Source organism: Podarcis raffonei, chromosome 1 (genome assembly GCF_027172205.1).
Source record: "Podarcis raffonei isolate rPodRaf1 chromosome 1, rPodRaf1.pri, whole genome shotgun sequence".
In the NCBI taxonomy this organism is placed as follows: Eukaryota; Metazoa; Chordata; class Lepidosauria; order Squamata; family Lacertidae; genus Podarcis; species Podarcis raffonei.
In genome coordinates, this window is record NC_070602.1 from 17,723,729 (window position 1) to 17,748,527 (window position 24,799).

General features: G+C 45.1%; 1 protein-coding gene across 1 annotated transcript in view; it reads right to left on the minus strand.

The window, feature by feature from the left end:
- HHIPL1 (HHIP like 1) overlaps positions 1–8,328 on the minus strand; it is a 34,380-nt gene extending 26,052 nt beyond the window's left edge. Inside the window, exon 1 of the mRNA XM_053375336.1 lies at positions 7,934–8,328. Coding sequence (XP_053231311.1) covers positions 7,934–8,215 — 282 coding nt within the window. The 5' untranslated portion in view covers positions 8,216–8,328. The remainder of the gene's footprint in view (positions 1–7,933) is intronic.
- Between the last annotated feature and the right edge of the window lie 16,471 nt (positions 8,329–24,799).

Sequence of the window (24,799 nt, forward strand, 5' to 3'; positions counted from 1 at the left end):
TACAGACATGGTTCAAGAAGACAGCTAAAAAAAATATGCAAGGCATTACCATGCCAAGCTGAACCAAGGTAAGAGGCATTGCATATGTCCTATTACTTTCGAAACCAGCATTCTTAGCTGGGGTGATGTATCTGCTGCATGTACACACCACACTTCCCTTCTTCACACATAACACTAAACCAAACCATGGCTTAGCATAAATGAGCAAATGTGTAGACTCCTGAGAGGAGACAATGGCCACTTCCTTCCTCCCCGGTGGTTTTGCACTCATGGTTTAGCTGTCCTTGACAAACTATAAACTGTAAGTTAGTCGCTGGTTACAGCTTATGGTTTGTCTGTGCTAAACCATGGTTTGGATTAGTGCTGTGTGCAAAGCAGGGCACACACACACTGAGAGATGAGCGGGGTATAAATATATTATTATTATTATTATTACACATAGCACATTCCTCACTACGTAAAGCAAAAATTCTGCAATTTGTATGTAGCATGCAAATTTACATCTGCCTGCCTATTTTCAGTCATTTATTCTGTTTTCATTACACTTGAGAAGCTGTAAGAAGCTATTCTGAAATAGTGACTTCTGAAATACTGATTTCAGAATACAAAAAGCCCTACTGAGCTTTCACTAGATATCTCCAACATCAGTTAAAGCCTATTCTAACAGACAACAGAGTTTAAAACTTTTTTAAAAGAAGAAGGTAGATGCTGAAATTTGCACACAATATTAAATCACATGCTTTTTTTTTTGGCCTTGGTGAAGTAATTGCTTTATTCAGGTATTCACAACTGCAAAGCCATCATCTGAATATTGAACCCTAAAGTAAAAAAAAATGCATGCAGTGCCTGCTGTGGAACATCTGTCCTTACAATCAACCAATTGAAAAATTGCATCTGGTTTGCTGACTTTAATTTGGTGCTCTTAGTCATATTGTTGGCTGAATTTCACATGCAGCTGGGCCAGCTGAGGACAAGATGTAAAATTCCCTTACATACAAAAAAAAAGTAGTTAAAAACACCAACTCATAGAACTAACAGGGTTTGATTCACTTAAATAAATTAAGAGCCCCGCTGCCTGGATCGACATGGGTCAAGAGACCCCACACTGTGATTAGGATTAGGAAATGTGATTCACTGTGATGTAAAAAGTTCACCTCATTGGCTAAAATGTTCTATGCATTTAAGCAGCTGTGATCTGTCTCAGATTTTATTTTCCCTTAAGAAATTAACCGAACCAGCTGGATTCAAGGAACTGCTTGCTCTTGTTGTAGTGTGATTTGTTTATATATGATATCAGCTTGGCAGCTCCAGCAAAACTTCTTAGAAAACTGCTGTAATTTCCTTTTATATGAGTACTATTACTATCAGTTCCCATCTGCAAACTACAGTACTACAGGAAATCCAAACAATAATCTCCGTCTTCTTTGCTAATAGTTTAACCATATTGGTACATAACGCATGCAGGGAAAGTTGCATTTTGTTGAGCACAAAGGAATCCTGCAACAAAATGTTTCGGTATGCAGTGATTCCCCCCAACCCCCACCCCCAATATAAAATTCTGGATGCTTTTGGAATATATAACATTTGGGTCCAATATGAAGTTGCAGTACTTCCCTTTACATAATTCATTAAATTGGGGGAAACGGATCCATTGGGATTTGTAACCGAAATATGTCATCTATCAGTTTGGTCCCCAGCTGGGGCTGGGAAGGTTTTCTGCCTGAAACCCTGATGCAAAGTCAGCAAAAACAATGCTGAGTTAAACACAAGGCTGCATAAGATGTAGCTCAACATGTAGATGTTGATATAAAGCAGCCTCCCATGTTCCTCTGTCTGCCAACAAAGGTCCGTATAGTTAAAGCTATGGTTTTCCCAGTAGTGATGTATGGAAGTGAGAGCTGGACCATAAAGAAGGCTGATCACCGAAGAATTGATGTTTTTGAATTATGGTGCTGGAGGAGACTCTTGAGAGTCCCATGGACTGCAAGAAGATCAAACCTCTCCATTCGGAAGGAAATCAGCCCTGAGTGCTCACTGGAAGGACAAATCCTGAAGCTGAGGCTCCAATACTTTGGCCACCTCATGAGAAGAGAAGACTCCCTGGAAAAGACCCTGATGTTGGGAAAGATGGAGGGCACAAGGAGAAGGGGACGACAGAGGATGAGGCGGTTGGACAGTGTGCTCGAAGCTACCAACATGAGTTTGACCAAACTGCGGGAGGCAGTGGAAGGCAGGAATGCCTGGCGTGCTCTGGTCCATGGGGTCACGAAGAGTCGGACACGACTAAACGACTAAACAACAACTATGTTCCTCTGTCATATATATTTGTTTTCAAAAATTCTGACAGTAAGAGCTGTTCAACAATGGACTCCCTCAGAAAGTGCTGGACTTTCCTTTATAGAGGTGTTTAAGCAGAGGTTGAATGGCCATCTGCCGTGAGTGCTTTAGTTGAGATTCCTGCACTACAAGGGGGGTTGGACAAATTGACCCTCAAGGTCCCTACCAGCTCTTAAGTAAACTCTACCGCTAGTAACCATCATTCTCCACCACTTGACCTTTAGAAAAGAAGAATGTTAGGGAGTGGGAAATGTAGCTGAGTCATCACAGCTCCACACACAATTCTCTCTGAATCATCCCATCTTTGCAGAACAATGGACCTCATTTCAGCGCGCTTGCACATAAATACATGTTCTCCATTCTGGCACTTATTCCCTAAATCAAGGCCTTTTCTCTGTGTGTCATAAATAAGCTTTCATCAAGCAGACCCTTCCGTGTTTCTTGCCATCCCTTGCCACTCTTCGACAATGCCTTGATTGCTTCCCAAGGCTGCAATCCTGCACTCGAGATTAACTGAGCTGAAGGGTCATGAACATGAATAAGAACTCAATCCATCAGAACGTGTTATTCCATAAGTCTCAATGAATGGATGGGAACAAAACAAGAGCATTGCAGGACTTTTTATTTAGCCAGTGTAGGAAGAACTCACTGTGCTCAGGACTGCAGCCTAGGAGAGGTTTCATGGCCGTCAACGCTTTATGTAACTAATGAAATCTTTAGTCTGGGTGATAGTCAACATTAGTCACATGTAGAGTAGACCCATTTATTTCAGTGGAACTACTTTTAATATGACTTAGATATTACCCTCCCACTTGGGAATTAAGGGCATTTGGAGGTGGGTGTTGGTTTCTGTAAGGATGAAATAAGGATATATCTGATTTTGCCCTGGACCAGTTGAAAGCATCAAGGAAAAATAACCAGTAAGCAGTCACAAATGTTAACATTATTTTCCATGGATAAGGGTTTATTTCCTTAATGTGCAAGCTTGTTTTAAGAAAAGGCCGATCCACACATGCACGTACACAACTCCCTCCCAACTGAAATCAGAAAGGCACCCTTACTTGCTGAACTTCAGGAACTTGACTAAGAATTTCTTGTTCCAGCAAGCATTTTAAGGTAGCATTCAGTTTTATTATAAACCTTTATTTGTTTTATTATCCAGTTTTCTGTGGATTGTTCTTACATACGCTGCTTAGAAACGCATATAAATGTCTTAAATAAAAAATTAAACTCACACCTGAATTTATCAACAGCCTCCACTGAAAAAGCAACATCGCTGAAATGATGGGAAATGTCTATAGCTATGGCAGTCACACATGCAGGTCATCAATCTAGGCGACAAACATGCACATGTGAACCAGTGCCCTAAGATATTTACTGCATTAACCATGACATCCAGTGCATTCCACTGAGTTCATTGGGACTTGCTCCATTTAGAGGTTGTGGACTCTCCTACCTTGGAGGTTTTTAAGCAGAGGTTGACTGGTCATCTGTCATGGATGCTTCGGCTGAGATTCCTGCATTGCAGCAGGGTTGGACTAGATCAGGCATAGGCAAACTCGGTCCTCCAGATGTTTTGGGACTAGAACTCCCATCATCCCTAGCTAACAGGACCAGTGGTCAGGGATGATGGGAGTTGTAGTCTCAAAACATCTGGAGGGCCGAATTTGCCTATGCCTGGACTAGATGATCCTCGGGGTATCTTCCAACTCTATGAGTCTACTCTCTAGTAAAGCAAGATAAGCTTGCAACCTAGGAGGGTCAGAGATCTTTTTGTACTAGTGTAATCCCTTTAACTCCCTTTAGGAGGTTTATTTCCCCCATTTTTCCAGGAACGTAAAATATCACAGGGGCAAAAACATAGGGCTTTGACAGTCTACTTGAGGGCTATTGCCAGCGGTGCAGATAGACAGTTTCTTTTGGCTATTGCAGATGGAATAGATATGGCAATACGATCAACATTTCATTCTATTCCCGGAAGAGAAACAATGTCATATAATAAACCACAACTAAATATAGGAAGAGCTGGAATTTGGAGTATTCACATTCATACACAGAGACACTTGTCAAAATAATGTGACTAATGAATACATTTTGAGGAAAATTACCATCTGTGTGTCTGAGAAGCAGGGCCTAAATCAGTCTAATGGATTCCTGTAAATTATTCATCTGCTACAGCATAAAAACACAAGCACGATGAACGGCTGAAAGTGGCGTGTATGGGATTTCAGGGCTCTGGACGATGCAGTTTTTTGACACACAAGATAAGGAACAGAACAATGGCCGTAACCTATGACCTTTATCTCCAGAGCTAAACAGCACAAACACACACTGCAAATTTGCCACAAGCCCTCCATCAGCAATGCTCCGCAAGAACTTGACAACTCTTGCACCTATGGTAATCCATGCTAGTCCAACTCAGAGTAGACCCACTAAAGGTAATGGACTTGGCTATCTTAGGTTCATTACATTCAAGGAGTCTATGCTGAGTAGGACACTACCCTTGGCATTTACAACAGATGCTTCTTTTTAGTCTCCATTTATCCCAAATACAGTCGTACCTTGGTTGACGAACGCCTTGGCAGCCGAACGTTTTGGCTCCCGAATGCTGCAAACCCAGAAGTCAGTGTTCTGTTTTGTGAACGTTCTTTGAAACCCAAATGTACGATGCAGCTTCCATGGTTTCCATTTGCACGCAGGAAGCTCCTGCAGCCAATCAGAAGCCGCGTCTTGGTTTTCGAACATTTTCAGAAGTTGAAGGGACTTCTAGAACGGGTTCCGTTCAACAACCAAGGTACGACTGTATACCTATCTAAAGGTGCTTCCAGACCACCTATTTATTAAGCGCTCATCCTGATTCGTTTGCAGGGAGGTTGAACGATATTTAGTGAGCATGCATACTTATTTGTTTGTGGAAAGGTTAGATATTGCATCAAGTAAAGGTTATCTCACTTGATGCATTTTCCCATCACTTTCCTTATTGCAAACAGTTCAAACTTTTTGGGAAGCGAGTTTGTTGGGCAAGACCTCCCAAACAATTACAAATTGCACAGCCTGAATTTGCCAGTGATCTGAATACCGCTTAAAACTAGTGACAGTCTGGAAATGCCCTAAGTTATGCAACTTTCATGGCCAGTGCAGACAACATGTTAGCTTTCTCTAAATGACGAGGGAGAGATCCAGAATCCAGAATCATATGCCAACATGCTCATGTCTTCTTTGGAGAAAATTCCTCCTGTTTCATTGCGAAATAATAAAATATGATGTAAGACCTTGTGAATTAATATAAACATTTAACAATGTCTTCTGAATCATTTGTTCCTGCCTAGGATAAACTAGGACGCGGGTGGCGCTGTAGGGTGCCTAGGACGCGGGTGGCGCTGTGGGTAAAAGCCTCAGTGCCTAGGGCTTGCCGATCGAAAGGTCGGCGGTTCGAATCCCCGCGGCGGGGTGCACTCCCGTTGTTCGGTCCCAGCGCCTGCCAACCTAGCAGTTCGAAAGCACTCCCGGGTGCAAGTAGATAAATAGGGACCGCTTACTAGCGGGAAGGTAAACGGCGTTTCCGTGTGCTGCGCTGGCTCGCCAGATGCAGCTTTGTCACGCTGGCCACGTGACCCGGAAGTGTCTCCGGACAGCGCTGGCCCCCGGCCTCTTGAGTGAGATGGGCGCACAACCCTAGAGTCTGTCAAGACTGGCCCGTACGGGCAGGGGTACCTTTACCTTTTTAGGATAAACTAAGAGTTCAATTAGCTCAGTTGGTTAGAGCATGGTGCTGATAACACCAAGGTTGCAAGTTTGATGGGATAGCTGCATATTCCTGTATTCTAGGGGGTTGGTCTAGATGATTCTCAGGGTCCCTTCCATCTCTACATTTCTATGATGCTAAATAGCCTGTAGGTCCCTTTCCACTATGCAGCTCTGTGACTCAATAGGACTCAACATGACCAGTTTTCATGTTGCAGATATGAAATGAAATAGAAGCAGCTAACACACTGGAAGTCCACTTGTGGCGTTTTGCCAAAAGATGTATAGAATGAAAATATACAAGGCGCTGGTATTCTCTCCTCTTTTTGGCAGACACTTACCTAGTACATATTCTACTATGGCAAGAGTACAGGAATAGATTCAGAAAAGTATTGAAAATCAAGCAAATCACCGCAATGCCTTTCATGTATTGGGGTTTTCAGGTGTTGTTACCATCCTCTGGAATAGGGACTGAGCAAAGAATGGACAAAGCAAGCAAAGAGAAACGCTTGGCAAAGCATATCCTGTAGAAATGAGAATTATACAGCCCGTTCATTGAGACCTGTCCAATGCACCTGGTGCTGGAGGAAAGCTCATGGCTTAAGAACACACAGAGTCCTGATATTAATCTATGTTACCAGCATGTGTTTGGTCCAGCAAGTTTTGCAAGCAAGACAAGGAGGCTGCATGGTATTATGAAGAGCAAAGAGCTTCTTACTTTGCAAAGAGCTTCTTATTTTGCCTAGAAGATTTTGAAAGGAGGGCTAACTCATGGGGGGGGGCAGACCCTCAGATCATTCACTTTGTTGGAGAAGGTGCATGGACAGAGAGGGATATGATGTCTAACAGTAGGGAAACAGCATCATCTGTGTGTATCCTTCACCAGCCTAGCTGGTGAATATGGAACCAGACAGAATGCAGGTATCACTTGGATAGCCTACTTTTGCAAAATCCTGTAAGAAGGACCACAGCTGGCTGCAATGAAGATAACTTTGACATTCGCCTCTAGGGTAAAAGCAGAGTGTAGGTTATACTTCATAAAGATGAACTGGGTGCAAACACATATGGGACAGTGGAGCATCTATCCCATCTACCTAAATATGCAGAATGTTGAAGGATGGGCCTATCTGTTTGTGAGGAAGGATATCTAATGGAAGTGCTATTTCACAAGGCAGGACAGCCCTTGAATACCCTTACAGTGGACTGGCAGTGGATGAAAGGATTATAGGAAGCTGCCTGGTCCATCAACTCTACGGATGGGGAACCACTGACCCTGCAGACATGGATAGACTGCAACTCCCATCAGCAGGGCCTATGGTCAGGGATGATGGGAATTGTAGTCCAAATACAGCTGGAGTCCCAAGTTTGAGAAATCCTAATGGAAGACTCCAACTGCAGCTTAGGCTGCAGTCATTCTCATGATGTGATACCTGGACTTTTGGATTAAACCTGGCTGGGTGGGACAATCTGCTTTATCCCTTTTTCTGCAGGAGCTGAGTGAAGAATGCCAACAAGACAAGGCAGCGCTGTCCATTTATTTATCCCAGCGTGGCTGCTCTAGGTGAAAACAGGGGACGACGCTTGGCACATTATTCCTTGCCTTTATATCCCAGCTGCCCTGCAAGGAGTAACATCGTTTTTTCTCCCTGCTCCATTTTATCCTCACAACATCCCTGTGAGGTAGGTCAGACTGAGAGGGAGCGATTGGCCCGAAGTCACCCAATAAAGCTTCAGAGCTGAGTGCGGATTTGAACCCTGGACTCCCAGGTCCCACACTAGGCCCCGCTCACTAGGACTTGGGGGGGTGCGGGTGGGAGGAAAGGGGCGGGCCGCGTGGCCCCACCGGGCTCACCTGGCACAAGAGGTTCTGCAGGTGGCTGGCGCAGGCGGCGTAGGCGGCCTGGTCGAAGTTCTCGGCCACTCGGTAATAGCGCTCCAGCAGGGAAGCGTCGCGCTCGGCGTCGCAGCAGCCGAAGTCCGAGTACTGCACGCAGAAGTGGAGCGGGCGCGGCGGCTTGAAGGGCGGCTTGAAGTCCAGGCACTGCGGGTGGCCCCACAGCAGCCCCGGCAGCGCGTGGAGCAGCGCGAGCAGGAGCGGCCACGGGCGGCGGCGCCCAGGAGCAGCCCGCGCCATGCTTCCCTTCCTCGGCGCTGCTGCGCTCAGGACAGGCGCGGGCTCCTGGCGGCGAGGAAGCGGCGGCGGCAGCTCCGGGGCTCGCGCCCGGCCATGGCCCTCGGCGGGCGGGCGGGCGGGCGGGCGGTGAGGGCTCACGCGGGCTCTCGCAGCCGTGCGCTGCGAGGGTCTGGCGAGGCGCGCGCGTCGCGGTGCGCCTTTGCGCTTCGGCAGCTCCCGCCGCCGTGCCCTGAGGGCCCCTTAGCCGATGGGGAGACGGGGAAGGCGAGAGGCAGCAGCCGCCTCCTCGGATTGGGCAGGGAAGGGAGAGGACGCTGCCCTGCCGCGCCCTCAGCGCGCTCGGAGGACGACTCGGACGCAGCGCCGAGGGCAGAGGGGGCAAAGGGGACCTGCTCGCTCGGCCGCCCCTTCGCTCGCACAAGCGCCTCAGACCCAAAAAGAAAAAGCTGAGGAGGAGGGCGGAGGCGCCGCCTTCTCCCCGCTCGGGGCGGGTAAATAGTCGCTGGAGCGGCGCCCGCCGAGCTCGCGGAGCGCCAAGGAGAAGGAGACACGTGCCTGGAGGAGCGAGCGGCGCGGAGGAGACCAAGGCCGGCCGCAGCCTCGGCACTAGTAGGCACCAGGCTTGGAATAAAGGGCACCGAGCCAAGCATCCTCCCATCCCCAATGTATCCCCCCCCCTTTAATAACTCTAAATAGTGCGCGCGCGCACACACACACACACACACACACACATATGGCAACAGGGACAGACTGGGATAATAGGGCGTCAAAATATGGCGCCCCTTTCCTAAATAGTTCTGATTTTCACAATAACTGCTCTTGGTACAATATTTTTTTAAAAAAAAATAGGCACCTGTATAAATATAAGTCTTCTTCTTGTTATTATTTTGCATCCTCTTGGCTCGGTGCCTTGTGCGGGGGAACCATCCGCACCTCCTTAAACCCAGCAGGGATGCCAAATTATATGCTGTTCTTGCTCTCACCAGAAACCGTGATGGTCAGCAACTTGCACAAATTCAAGATGATGAGGCTATCCTACCAGCCACAAGGTCTGTGCTCTGTCTCCACTGTCTGAGGCAGTATGCTTCTAAATTCCAAGTTCTGGAAACTGCAGGAGTGAATTGTTGTTGATGATGATGTTGTTTTATTGAATTTGTTAGTCACCTTTTCTTGCCCAGGGAAATCCAGAGCAATTTACAAACAGACAAAAAACAACAACCCCACAGATACATGAAGAAGGCTCTTGAACTCAGGTCCTGCTTGCAGACTTCCCATGGGCATCTGGTTGGCTACTGTGGGAACAGGATGCTGTTAGTATATGGGCCATTGGCCTGATCCAGCAGGGCAATTCATAGGTGCTTATTACATAGCTGGACCATCAAGAAGGCTGATCGCCGAAGAATTGATGCTTTTGAATTATGGTGCTGGAGGAGACTCTTGAGAGTCCCATGGACTGCAAGAAGATCAAACCTATCCATTCTTAAGGAAATCAGCCCTGAGTGCTCACTGGAAGGACAGATTGTGAAGCTGAGGCTCCAATACTTTGGCCACCTCATGAGAAGAGAAGACTCCCTGGAAAAGACCCTGATGTTGGGAAAGATGGAGGGCACAAGGAGAAGGGGATGACAGAGGACAAGATGGTTGGACAGTGTTCTCGAAGCTACGAGCATGACTTTGACCAAACTGCGGGAGGCAGTGGAAGACAGGAGTGCCTGGCGTGCTCTGGTCCATGGGGTCACAAAGAGTTGGACACGACTAAACAACAAAATTACGTACCATATTCATAGAACCATAGAATTGTAGAGTTGGAAAAAGACTCCCAAGGGTCAATGCAGGAATCTCAGCTAAAGCACCCATGACAGATTCCCACCCAACCTCGCTTAAATATGCTGTAATATAGCACATTATATTATATTATGCTGAAAACCTTTCTGTTCTGCCAGGCTTATTATGCAGGCCATTAAAAAAAATCCACAATGGTTGGGCGATTTGAATTTAATTTAATTCTAATATGTTTTTATTGTATAGTTTAATGGGTGGTTGTTCCAATGTACTGCAATATTGTTTATGAGCAATGGTATAGAAATGATTTAATAAATAAAATAAATAAATCGTAGCATATAAATCCCAACCCCTTCCTGAACTTCAGTTGGCCCCTTTTGTGTCATTTGTTTCTTCTTTTTCTGGTGCTTTCCCTCTGCACACCCCTAAACAAATCGGTGCAGGGATCATTCATGGAATGTGGGAAGGGATAATAATGCCTAAGCATGCAGATTATTTCTCTACCAAGGGCCAGTTGAAGACACGTGCGTGTTCTTGCCAAGCCACTCAGGAAATCTAACACAAACTGAAGTTTTCTGCAGCCAGAACTCTGAAATTCTGGAATTTCTGCTGTAATTTCTACAGCTTTGACCTTTTCCCATGTGTTCCCCCCCCTCCTTAAGTGACGCAAGTACTTGCTTAAATTGCTGCTGTTGGAGGAGGGCCTTCAGAAAAAGACTCCTCTGGTTCTGGTTGGCATCTGTTTGTCTCGGGAGACAATGGAAGAGTGTGCCAGAAGTGGATTTAGGGGAGTGCGACCAGTTCAGTTGCACTGGGTGCAGAGCCTCAGGGACACCACAACTACGATTTAGCATGGAATGCAAGAGGCAAAGGGCACCAGATTTTGGAGTTGCACACAACACTCTTGAAATTTGAGGCCCTACTGAGTGCACCTTTGGGAACTACTTTTCTTTTATGGCATTCTACAAACCTAGACAGCATCTTAAAAAGCAGAGACATCACCTTGCCAACAAAGGTCCGTATAGTTAAAGCTATGGTCTTCCCAGTAGTGATGTATGGAAGTGAGAGCTGGACCATCAAGAAGGCTGATCACCGAAGAATTGATGCTTTTGAATTATGGTGCTGGAGGAGACTCTTGAGAGTCCCATGGACTGCAAGAAGATCAAACCTATCCATTCTTAAGGAAATCAGCCCTGAGTGCGCACTGGAAGGACAGATCGTGAAGCTGAGGCTCCAATACTTTAGCCACCACATGAGAAGAAAAAACTCCCTGGAAAAGACCCTGATGTTGGGAAAGATGGAGGGCACAAGGAGAAGGGGACGACAGAGGACAAGATGGTTGGACAGTGTTCTAGAAGCTACCAGCATGAGTTTGACCAAACTGCGGGAGGCAGGGGAAGACAGGAGTGCCTGGCATGCTCTGGTCCTTGGGGTCACGAAGAGTCAGACATGACTAAATGACTAAACAACAACAACAACAACTTGTGGGTGGTGGGACGGTGTTAGGGCAGCTGTCAAAAGCTTTGGAAGGCAGGTTGCACCAGGTCCATCTCCTTCCTTTATTGAATCTGTGCTGCAGCTGCACTTCTTGTGCTAGTTGGGGCTGATGGGGTTTTTAGTTCAAAACTTCTAGATGGTACGACGTTGGTGAAGGCTGTTCCAAAGCCTTTTGGTCTCTCTTTTGTTTCCCCTGCCAGTTGTGAATCTAGTGTGGCTTCCATATACTTTTTTTTTTAACAAGAAAACTTAAATAATTTGTAGAATTATATGTCTGTCATCTCTATTTTTTATGTTTCTGGGAGTCTTGACATTAAGAACCACAGTGGCATGGAACAAATCATGTTACAACAGGCATTTCCATTACGGCCCCCTTTTTTGAAAGACAAGGATCCTCAGGCAGCATTCTTAGCTATTTCAGTCGTTGCAAAATGTAAAATGTGGCTAATAAAAACAAGCCAAAACCTGCACAAAGCCTCCCCTAAAGTATATAACCATAGATGGAAAGTGCCATAACTGGAATTGCACTTATGGCTCAATTAAAAACACAGAGGCCTTTGAAAATTTTTGATTCGGTGCATGCTTTTTGGCTTGACAACGGTTCTCCAAAAAAGGTGAGCGACTTTATTGTAGCCAGCAAATACCCGAGTCCACAAACCTGTTAAGACAAAGTATTTGGAAAAGCTGTTTCAGTCCTGTTGGAAGAAGGTGAGACTAAACGGGCTTAAGCCAAGATTATCCCACTTGTTCATGGATTCAGTAAAGTTGTTTTGCAAGTGGAAAAGCTGTTCACTGTATGAAAATGGAGAATGCAAAAGCACAAGTGAGCCACTCTTCTGCTTTCTCCATTTTCTGCAAAGTGAAGGACTTAAAAATGAGCCTAAGAGGGCCAATTCTCACCTTATTTATTTAAAAGCATTTATAAATTGTTCAATATTTTTAAAATCTCTTAAGTGGTTATATAATACTGAGACAAAGAATATCATTGGGGGGGGAATTCAACATAAAATCAATGTAACAGTAATATATTTATATGTATATTAAATAAAACAGGAATTCAGGAGATTCAAGCACTATCTTATGGGCTGGGGAAAGCCTGGGCAAAAAAAAAGAAGTCTTCACAAGACGTCTGAAGCAACTGAAGATTACTGCTTCACGTATGGTGGAAAGAAGAGTGTTCCTTTTCTGGGGCAATAGTAGAAAATGTCCATTTTTAGGTCACTGGCCTATGATATTCTGTGTGGTTCAGTGCAGAAAGTTGAATTTCCCCATGATGATCTAAGTGTTCATACAGATCTATATACAAGAATATTTGTGCTTTCCTGTAGCTCCATCCTGTGCTGCCCTAGGAGTGAATCCCCTGTCTTCTGCAGAATTTCAGATAGCTGTAGAAGGATTCCTGTTGTTGTTTAGTCATTTAGTCGTGTCTGACTCTTCGTGACCCCATGGACCAGAGCATGCCAGGCACTCCTGTCTTCCACTGCCTCCCGCAGTTTGGTCAGACTCATGCTGGTAGCTTCGAGAACACGGTCCAACCATCTTGTCCTCTGTCATCTCCTTCTCCTTGTGCCCTCCATCTTTCCCAACATCAGGGTCTTTTCCAGGGAGTCTTCTCTTCTCATGAGGTGGCCAAAGTACTGAAGCCTCAGCTTCAGGATCTGTCCTTCCAGTGAGCACTCAGGGCTGATTTCCTTAAGAATGGAGAGGTTTGATCTTCTTGCAGTCCATGGGACTCTCAAGAGTCTCCTCCAGCACCATAATTCAAAAGCATCTATTCCCTGAGTGTGTGAACTGTGCCATAGCATATTACAGGGGAATTAATAAGGCATAGGTTTGCTTAATTTTACAGTGGTACCTCGGGTTACATACGCTTCAGGTTACGCTAACCCAGAAATAGTGCTGCAGGTTAAGAACTTTGCTTCAGGATAAGAACAGAAATCGGGCTCCGGTGGTGCAGCGGCAGCAGGAAGCCCCATTAGCTAAAGTGGTGCTTCAGATTAAGAACAGTTTCAGGTTAAGAACGGACCTCTGGAATGAATTAAGTACTTAACCCGAGGTACCACTGTGTTTATTTAACAAAATCAGTGCCGCCACACGAGAAGACCAATTTCTTACAGCTGTGGAGTAAGTATTATGTGGCAAGGCCACAGACTGAAGCGGTTGAGGGAACACTTGTGGAAGAAAGTGATCCCGCAAGAAAACTGGTCCCAAGCCATTAAATGCTTTATACACACCTTGAACTTAAGTGGCCTAGTAACAAATCTGCAACCAGTGAAGATCTCTGACCAGAGGTGTGGCATGTTCATGGGGTCTCACTCCTGCCAGCCACCATGCACTAACTGCAGCTTCCAGGTCAGGCACAACAAGGGAAGCCCCAGCTAGAGTGCTTTGCAGTAATCAGAGCTGCTTATTTTTACCATGGTGGTGGCCTCATGTGCCTTCAGAGTCATATGCTGGGACCACAAATGGTGTGTGTGACTGGGCATCTTGTGACTTCTTCGAATTCTTAGTAAAAGGGACACTTCCTTCTATTTAGAGCAGCCAGCCAGGTCAGGGAAGAACAGAATAAGCTTCTTCTGCCTTTTCCAATCTGTCCTCCTCAGCAGCTGCGTCTATCTTCTTCAAGCAGCACTTCCTAATTGGCTCTCGAGAAGCCGTTCGTCTCAAGCAGACAAAGGAAAGAGCCCACAAGGAACTACTGTTCTAAGGAAGCAGACACAGTTGCAGAGGAGTCTCCTTCAGAGGAGCTGGAGAGGAGGTGCAGAAATTCAATGACAGAATCAATCAGAGGTACTGCCAGGCAAGGTACCTCCCCCTGCCCTAACCACTTGCCCTTGGTGTTGCCTCCCCATTCTTCTCCTGCCTGCTGTCAATCTTCCTTGACCAGTCACCATTCCACTACTACCCCCTGTGCTTTTTGGCTAGGCATCTGGCCAGCTCGGGGTGTGTGTGTTGTGGGGCAAAGATGCCTTGTGGCACATAGTATTATTATTGCCCGCCACCATTTTGGTTGCCTGAAATTCTTCCAACTTCTGCCAAGCCAATGCTGCCTTTGAGGGTTATAGACCCAACAATGGCTCCAAAACAGCAAGGAGTTGAAAGAGTAATGCTAAGGTTATCCTACACCTGTGCAGATAGCACTAGTGTTCCATTTAAAAAAATTAGAAGTTCATGGGGTTTTTTTGCAGTCTAATGTTGTGAAAATGTTTTTTTAAAAAAAGTTTTGAAAAATATATTGAATTTTCCAAAGCTCACCATCGCCATCTAGTGTCACCTTTGTATAATGCCCTTTACAACACACTTAAAACGTTTTATTTGCAGCTGTATAGCTGAATCCTAAGAATCTCAGAGAAATGAGGGAAGAATGGTTGCATGGCCACATTGTACAGATCCGACCCCCCCCCCATTGGAAAGTAGATGTACACGTGAACTGGTATACCTGTAAAAAGTAATAACCTGTGGCTATTCCACACACAGCTCTCTAAAGTCATCCTACAGAATTCTGAAGGTTACCAGCAAAAGCAGCTTTCCTCTGAATAAAGCTATCGGAATAACGTCAGTAATCTGCAAGAAAAGTACCACCAGAATCAGCCCTGACATTAAACAGATTGCATCTTTGTCACAGCATCTGTGAGTACACTGGAGCCAAATGGAGTCCTTCAGAGATTTTGGAATGCTTCCTTGTAGCTTAGCTGTGCTGAGCAGTTACAAAGAATCCCACTATGAATCATTCATCAGAGTGGATGTGGATTTGGACTCCCACCCCTCCTCCCGCAGAAGATGCTTTATTGGACATTCAGAGCTGTTTTCAAAGCAGTGTGTGCATGCATTGCCAAGAATGTTCCTTTCCTGGAGGTTCTGGAAACTGGTTTAAAATTTCCGATGCAGTGACAGCCTAAAGTAAACATCCAACTGCTGGCATAGAGCTCTCCATAAGTCTATGTCATCATCACTAAGCTATATTGAATTTAGGTTTTAGGTTTTTGGAAACTGTTAGGAAGCAGCTGGCTAAGCATCTTGGCCTTGAGCTTTTATTGATACACATGTCCTGGGACATGGGTGAGTCTGTGGTCTAAACCACAGAGCCTATGGCTTGCCGATCAGAAGGTTGGCGGTTTGAAACCCCGCGATAGGGTGAGCTCCCGTTGCTCAGCCCCTGCTCCTGCCAACCTAGCAGTTCGAAAGCATGTCAAAGTGCAAGTAGATAAATAGGTACCGCTCCAGCGGGAAGGTAAACAGCGTTTCCGTGCACTGCTCTGGTTTGCCAGAAGCAGCTTAGTCATGCTGGCCACATGACCTGGAAGCTGTACGCTGGCTCCCTCAGCCACTAAAGCAAGATGAGAGCCGCAACCCCAGAGTCATCCGCAACTGGACCTAGCGGTCAGGGGTCCCTTTACCTTTATATCCTGGCAGTAAATAAAGCACAGAACTATCTAGAAACCTCCCTGGTGAAACTTTTATTCAGTGATCATTTATATCACTGTCTTAGAACATGGTGGGAATTCCATGTGGGTGAAATACAGGAAATCTATAACACTGGACAAACTATGTGTTATGTGCACTGGGAAGGAGGGGAAATGCTTTATGAGACCTATTGCATACCAATAACTTTTCAGATGTATTCATTGAGCTAACTGGGGAAGAAGTCGTTCGCCGTACTTAATTTTGCAGCTTGGTTGAATTCAATACAGCTCTCCTGACAGCTACATGCAGAACGTGAGGGGAGAGCTTTAAAAAGTTTAGAGAGTGAGTTTGGCCCCAGTGGCAGTGGTTTGCATCTGTCTGTCTTAAGATACAATGGAGTGCGCCTCCAGGGGTGAAGTCAAACCGCCACATTAGCAGCATCTAAGTGCACAAGCCTGGGCTGCGTGTATGGAGGTCCTGGGCTGCCCAGATGACAAGACTCCCCTCTCAGCTTCGCTGATATGGTCCAAAGGAAAGCAGAGCAATATGTTTGGCACCAGTTTGGCTGCAGCAGTTTCCAAGAGGACTCCACTCCAGATTTGTTTAGGGCTTATTCCTTAGCCCAGGGCTCAGCAAACTTTTTCAGCAGGGGGTCGGTCCACTGTCCCTCAGACCTCGTGGGGGGCTGGACTATATTTTGAAGAAAATAATACAGTGGTACCTCGGGTTACAGATGCTTCAGGTTACATACGTTTCAGGTTACAGACTCTGCTAACCCAGAAATAGTACTTCAGGTTAAGAACTTTGCTTCAGGATGAGAACAGAAATCGTGCTCTGGTGGCACAGCAGCAGCAGGAGGCCCCATTAGCTAAAGTGGTGCTTCAGGTTAAGAACAGTTTCAGGTTAAGAACAGTTTCAGGTTAAGAACAGACCTCCAGAACGAATTAAGTACTTAACCCGAGGTACCACTGTAATGAATGAATTTCTCTGCCCCACAAATAACCCAGAGATGCATTTTAAATAAAAGGACACATTCTACTCATGTAAAAACACACTGATTCCCGGACCATCCTTGGAGCAGATTTAGAATCCTGCTCCCTGGCCTTAGTTTGCCTACCCATGCCTTAGCCTTTTCTTCTCCTGAAGCTATCCCACAAGGCAAGAGGTTTGGATCAGAGTTTTCCTTCTCCTGGATGGGCCACCTTCCCAGGTTGACAAGCCCCATCTGCTCCTCACTTCCATACAGCGTGTGCAGAAACCCTCTTCTTGGCCAGTGGACCCACTATTGGTCTCTTCCGCTCTATCTGCTGGAGCTTGCAGGGGAAGTCCCTAACTCCCATCCTGTGGGAGTCATAAAGCCATAGCAGAGGCTTGTAATATTGCAGGGTGCCCCCTGACCTCGGCTGACCAGCACTCCGAGCTTTACAATGTATTGGAATGTATTGACCTTAAATGGAGTTGTGTTTCCTCTGGGCAGTGATGACCCTATATGGTGATGTGTGTAATAAAAGCCTTGACCAGATGAGGTAACGTGAGACATTGGCAAACGGCCATGCGGCTGGAGAGAACAAAGGAGAATAAATCGGGGGAGAGCAGAGAGAGGATCTGCTCTTACCATCATGAAAATATAGCTGGCTTTCTGTGTCATTTTTCTATGCTGTGCGCCATTTAATGACGGCTGGACTCCGTCAAGATCCATTGGTTGCTCTACCCTCACCTGTCCAGTCGAAGCCATTCTGGGGTGCAGCCACTGTCACATACTGACAGCTTCTAGCAGCCACAGCTGGGAGCTGAGTGCAGGGTGGGGACCAAAAGTGGACAAACTACCCCAGAAGAATCATGACATGCACCCCACCAGAAGTTGTGCAAACTGCATAAGCAGCTAGTGTGCTTTGGGCTTTCTGGGTGAATTTAAGAAGATGGTGAGTGTTCATTTGCTACTGGATATTTTGCACTGAGCAGGCAGTTGTACTTGATTTCCAAGATCCCCTCGGCTCTTGCAATGCATTCACCCACATCAATGGGGTTTGCAGGGAAGAACTTTTGAGCAGGTTATTCCCAGATAAAAGGTCTTCAGCATCCTATGGAGGAACAAACTGCTCCCTAACTCAGAGATGGTGCAATCTGCAAGAAAAAATGTCATCAAAGGCCTTATCCAGCCTACGAAACCTGATTACACCAATGATTCAGCCAGAAACCTCTTTCACTTTGTGCAGTGATGCCAGCATTTGGACTATATTTCACCTACCTTGCCCTATTTGGACTAACCTGTTGACTTGATCTACTTATCCTGCTTCACATTTGAACTCCTCCTCAGGGACAAAGATCATAACGTTAGTCACACACAAAAGTGGATGAAAGTGGGGCCCTCTATAAATGACCACTGTGTCTCCATGGCTCTTTGATCTTTCTGTGGAAAGCCCTAGCTGTCTCTCCTTGTTTTCCAGCGCTTGGTGATTTAAGAGTTGCCTTTGAGCTCTTTGACATTATTCTTGTGACAAATAGGAGATATCTCTTCCACAGCTATGTGCGTGTGAGAGATCTGATGTCAGCCCTTATATCATGAATTGCTTTCATCCAGCACAGGGCAAGCCAGCTCTTAAATACCATCCATCAAATCTTGTATGCTCCCTCAGAGACATTGTTTTCAGCAATTATTCAGAGGTATATGCCGGGAAGTTGTGGGAGGGGGAAAGGAAAACATTGATATCCACTGGCCAAAGAAGACAGGTTTAAAGGCTGGCTGTGCCAATAAATTAACAAGTGGGAGGCTAAAGACTGAAGCAAAATTAACATATTCATTAGCTGTCCAAATATTCCTAGTATTAATTGCCTGTGGCGTCCCCTGCCCAGAAAAGAATACCCCTGACCTACATTTCACCATAGGAAAGCTGTGCCTTCGCTGAGAAGAAAGTAAGACTTCAAAAGAGTGGAGAGGATTTGTTTGGGCTCCATCTAGTGGGGCTTTTGTTTCAGCCATGGCTGTGTTTTGACCACCAGTCATATTGTCAGGGACTCCAGGGCTGGGAAGTTGAGGTTTATCCTATGGAGATACTATAGATTGCAAGGGCTCAAGGACCAGAGAGCTTTTTTATGAGTCCAGCATTGAAACTGATAATCAACTGAACTGAACTGAAGCCTCAGCGCTGACCAGCCCTGGCATGCATTCGAAGAGTCTGGCTTTTCTCGCTTGCCCGGTCAGGGGAGCAGCGTTTATTTTGTTCATTTAATATGCAGGCCATCTTTCTGCCTGGAGGCCTCCAAGGTGGCTAACAATACTGCAATCAGCAATGAAAAAAACACTCACAACTATAATTGGAATAAGACAACTGCAGGTCAAACAAACAAACGAAAACCCCAACAACCAGGAGGGAAAATTACAAGGACAACAACAATAATAGCAGTACTTTCAGAGTCCAGCTGCATGGGGGCCTCTCATTTTCTTTTCAAAGCAGAGCCACTGTCATTCTTTGCTGCCTTCATAGAATAATTCACAAGTCCCCTTTTCTCAAATTCCCATACAGTGGTACCTTGGGTACTTAATTCATTCCGGAGGTCCGTTCTTAACCTGAAACTGTTCTTAACCTGAAGACCACTTTAGCTAATGGGGCCTCCTGCTGCCGCTGCGCTGCCGGAGCCTGATTTCTGTTCTTATCCTGAAGCAAAGTTCTTCACCTGAAGCACTATTTCTGGGTTAGCGGAGTCTGTAACCTGAAGCGTATGTAACCTGAAGTGTATGTAACCTGAGGTACTACTGTATTGTTTTGAAACTGAATGTATAGCCAACTGGCGCTTGTTTGGAGATGTATTTCTGCCTTTGCACACAAAAAAGGAAACACAACTCCATCCTTAATTTTCTGTTATGGACAGTTATCTCCTGAAATAGAAACAATTCATAAACATGAACAGGGAGCAGCCCCACTCCAGCAGAGAGGTCAGGCAAAATACATGCCACCATTTGCCAGGTTTGTGCACTCTCTGGATGAGCCTGCTAATTGAATTTCTCATGGTGTCGGTAGAGGTTATTCTGGTGCCGACATCTGTCCCCCATGGACTGAAAGCACTAACTCATTTCATTTGGCTAGTTAACAGCTGTCAGATGATAAGAGTATTTAGTCACTGCCAGGTTTGCCTGGATTTGAACCAGGAGCTTCGAAATGAAAGACTCGTATGTCATCATTACACTGGTCCCTTGAGAGGTGCAGTTTCCCCTCAGCAGCAGATGTCTGGTGTGTTAGTAGCAAAAAGATGCGAGCCAACGTCTAAAGAAGACATGATATGTGGTGCTTTAAAGAAATTTAGCCATGAGTGCGTTGCATTGATTTAAAGCAAAGTTGTTTCAACACCACCTGGACGTAAACTCTTCCTCAAGCAACACTACATAGCATAATACCCAGTTTCTTAGGATCAGCTGGCAATCATAGAATAGATGCCCACAGAATAAATTCAGCTTGTAAAAAGCATTGATCTTTAACATAATATGCAACCTTTAGCTTTTAATTAGAAATGCACACTTCTTATAAAGAAGTGGTACCGTTTAAACTGCTTGTGTGAAGAAAGAACCCATACAAAGGAGAGAAGTATCTAGGCTCTGCCGGAGTATTTTTCCTTTGACTTCCTTTATGCTCAACTAGCACAACAATAAGAAAACTTGAAAGCATCATTATCACCCAGAGCAAGATGGCTCCCTGCTGCTGCTGCTGCAGAAGATGGCGCCATTCTTCCTCCTCTAGAGCAAGTCCTGGAGCTATACTCCCCAACTACACCAGGGGTGGGGATGAAGCCTTATCCTGGTAGTATGACCATGAGAAGAGTCTTGCGGATCTCAATATTTATGCTGGCTTCTTCTTTGGCGATCACTCATAGCCGAGTAAGATTGTCTTCCATGAACACTGTTTTAACAGTGAGTCCGTAAGTGACTGTGGAGGCCAATTTTGGATCCACATGTCCTTCCATAGTGGGGACATAGGTTTCCGGGTGGGAGTTGATCACAGTGAGGGGTTCCTCTAAGCATGTTTCTCCCTTTCTTCCTGAGCTTGAGTGTCTTCAAAGCCCATGACACCTTTGGTAAAGGCTGTTTTCCAACTGGAGCGCTCGCAGGCCAGTGTTTCCCAGTTGTCAGTGTTTAAACCTCTTTTGTTGACCACCAGCATTACACTTTCCATTGTTAAATTCAGAACAGAGTAGTCTCTTTGGAAGACGATAATCAGGCATCCGCATAACATGACCAGTTCAATGAACCCTGGAAAAAAAGGAAGGGATTGTAGTGCTGCTTGGGGATCTATATCATCTATCTATCATCTATCTATCTATCTCTATCTATCATCTATCTATCTATCTATCTATCTATCTATCTATCTATCTATCTATCATCATCTATCATCTATCTATCTATCTATCTATCTATCTATCTATCATCTATCTATCTATCTATCTATATCTATCTATCTATCTATCTATCTATCTATCTATCTATCTATCATCTACCATCTATCTATCTATCTATCTATCTATCATCATCTATATCTATCTATCATCTATCTATCTATCTATATCTATCTATTTGTCTATAATCTTCTGTAAGTACCATTTCACATTGGAGTTATTTGCTTAGTAGGATTGCTTCACCTGTGAGTTGCCATTGGTGATAGCCTGTTTTTGTAGTATGTATTCTTCTTGTTTTGTAAAGAATTGGGATTTTGGGGGGGCGGGGGGATAGAGATTCTTTTCATAACATTATGTGGAACAGTATCCAGTTCTTTCTCAGAGCTCTTCAGCGCTCTGTAGGCATTCCTGACATTTAGCACTATTGGATGAAAATAATTTATTGCTATGCCTACTAGCCTTATATCATTTTAGGCAGAGCTGAGTAATTTTATACATTCATACGGGAAAGTACTTGATGCAGCACCTAAAAAGAAGACCTGCTGGTTCTGTTTTGGTTTGAATGCACGCCTGTCATACTCTCTCTGTCTGGTTTCCTCATCAGACAATATGCTGGCATTCTCAAAGCTTCTATTCCCTGGATGGTTCACAGATCACTAGAGCTTGAATACGAGACATAAGGAGGTACAAAAGTTTAATTATTTGCAGCAAATATCAGTATGTGATAAGGAGTTCTGTATTGCTCCAAATGTAAATGCCCGTTCATGTTTACATTTTGGACCAATAAACAATCTAACCTTAGCTGCATCTGCACTGATTATTACTTATCTATGTTCTGATATTAATGTGCACATAAGATTTAGCTGGCAGCAAGACGTATTATCACAGTTCAAGTACTCATTGGCAGGGCCAGTGAGGGGTACACATAGAAAGGGAGGGTGTCCTTAGAAGAGACTGAGAGCTTGGTAGAGAGGCCTGGAGAGCTACACATGGACCCTGAGCCTCTCCACCACTGGTTTAATCAGGCTTGAAGCAATGGTATCAATCTCTTCTGGGTAGATTCTTCTTCTTTGGCAATCACTCATAGCTGAGTAAGATTGCCTTCCATGAACACGGTTTTAATAGTGTAAGTGACTGTGGAGGCCAATTCTGGATCCACACGTCCTTCCACAGTGGGGACATAGGTTTCTGGGCAGGAGTTGATCACAGTGAGGGTTTACGACCGCTGGGTGGTGACTCCACTGGGCGTGGTGATCCAGTCAGAGGAAAGGGGAGACAGGCTATGTTTAGGGCACCTTTTCTAGCCCCTCCCCCTTTTCGGGGTTAGCAGAGTGGATCCTAAATAGGGCTGCTCAGTCATGGATACAGCTGCCAAGCTGTTCAACTGCCTCATTCTTTGAGTCAGAGTGACTGAATCTGTATCCACCGCCCATGTGGATGACCATGTGGATGACCGCCCATTTTCATGACCAGGTGCATCCAGATTTTACGGTCCTGCCCCCGTTACAATTTGCTGATCGCCATGGGACTTTTGGGGTTTGGGTTTGGGATGGGTTTGTGGAAGACACCTGTGTGTGAATATGTTTTATGTGTGGAGATCAGTGCACGGTGACCAATGCACAGTCTTTGCAGTAAGGCTCTATTCCGATAGCATGAGTACCACAATGACCGGTAGATTCTTATCGGCTGCAGCCTTCATCTGCTTTCACAGCAGTTGTAACATACCACTTGTTATCTTCTGCCTGTTCTGCCATTGAGGACTTCTTGGATCAGGCACCCCCAAACTTAGCCCTCCAGATGTTTTGGGACTATAATTCCCATCACCCCTGACCACTGGTCCTGTTAGCTAGGGATGATGGGAGTTGTAGTCCCAAAACATCTGAAGGGCCGAGTTTGGGGGTGCCCGTCTTGGATCATTCTTTGTCTAGCTCCTCCCCTTTGACCTTACCGCCTTGAGCGACTGCTGGGAGTACGAGACTCCTGATGGCTTTGCTCACAAGAGTCATAGGAACGTGCAAGCCCACTCACCACGACAAGGTGATGATCCAGCGAGTGAGTCTGGGTTAGATAAGGAATGTGGTGTATCACAGTCTGTGTTTGTATGCAGTGGCATAGCAGGATATTGCTCCATTGACCTGAATTTTAGAGATTAAGGGGTAGTCAGCTTGGTGCCCAGCAGACGACAGCTCTCTCCATGCTTGACATTGGGTCATGCTGGCAGAGGCTCATGGGACTTATGGTCCAAACAATCAGCAGGGCACCATCTTGGTTTCCTGTTTCACACATTTCTATGTGGGTAAAGAGAGGATAATATCTAAATGATATCTAGGTGTATGTCTGCAGCTGGACTCTTGTAGTTCTTGCCATTTCAGTTTGTCCTTATTACCAATTCCTCAAAAGATTCCATCAACGGTGTCTCCAAAAATTTTTACACATCACTTGGGAAGACAGGCGAACTAATACCAGTGTACTGGAAGAAGCAAAGATCACCAGTGTTGAAGCAATGATTCTTCAACATCAACTTCATTGGACTGGTCATGTTGCGCGGATGTCTGATGATCGTTTTCCAAAGCAATTACTCTATTCCAAACTTAAAAATGGAAAGCGTAATGCTGGTGGTCAACAAAAGAGGTTTAACGACTGACTCAAGGCAAATCTAAAAAACACTGACAACTGGGAAACACTTGCCTGCAAGCGCTCCAATTTCAGCCTTTACCAAAGGTGTCATGGGCTTTGAAGACACTTGAACTCAGGAAGCAAGGGAGAAACGTGCTAGGAGGAAGGCATGCTTGGCAAATCCACACTGTGATCAACTCCTGCCCGGAACCCAATGTCCTCACTGTGGAAGGACGTGCAGATCCAGAATTGGCCTCCACAGTTACTTAGGGACTCATTGTTGAAACCGTGTTTATGGAAGACAATCTTACTTAGCTACGAGTTTGTTTGTTTTGTCTTACTTTGTATGTGGTTTTCTTTTTTATATATTTTATTGCAATACTGAAAACCTCAATAAAAAATATTACTAAACACACACACTTCTTCCTTTTCAGGTTTAGGGTATAAACTTTTTTTAAAAAAATTGTAACACTGCAAATATTAAGAAGGTACGTAATGCACAGGTGTCGTTACATCGTGAAGCTAATTTATCTAGCGCCTGGATGAAACCCAATGTGCTGTGATTTTTCTTCAACATATAATATGAGAAATGTATAATGAATAAAATATAGATAAATAAATAAATATAAGAACAAGAGACTGTGGGGCTTAGCATGTTTTTGGTGTGCTGAAAGCGGTGGAGTCTGGAAGCTGACACACTCCATCAAATAGAGAAGAGAGGTCTGGATATAACACCACCAATCTTCCTGCTCTATAAAATAAATAAATAACTGAACAGATAAATACCGGTAACTTAAGAGCATTAATCTTGGAAGAGTTTGCATGTTTGCAATACTCATTTTGTCCTGCAGAGGGAATGTTTTGGTAAGAATTTGGTCCTGTTAAGGTGCAGCTTGGAAT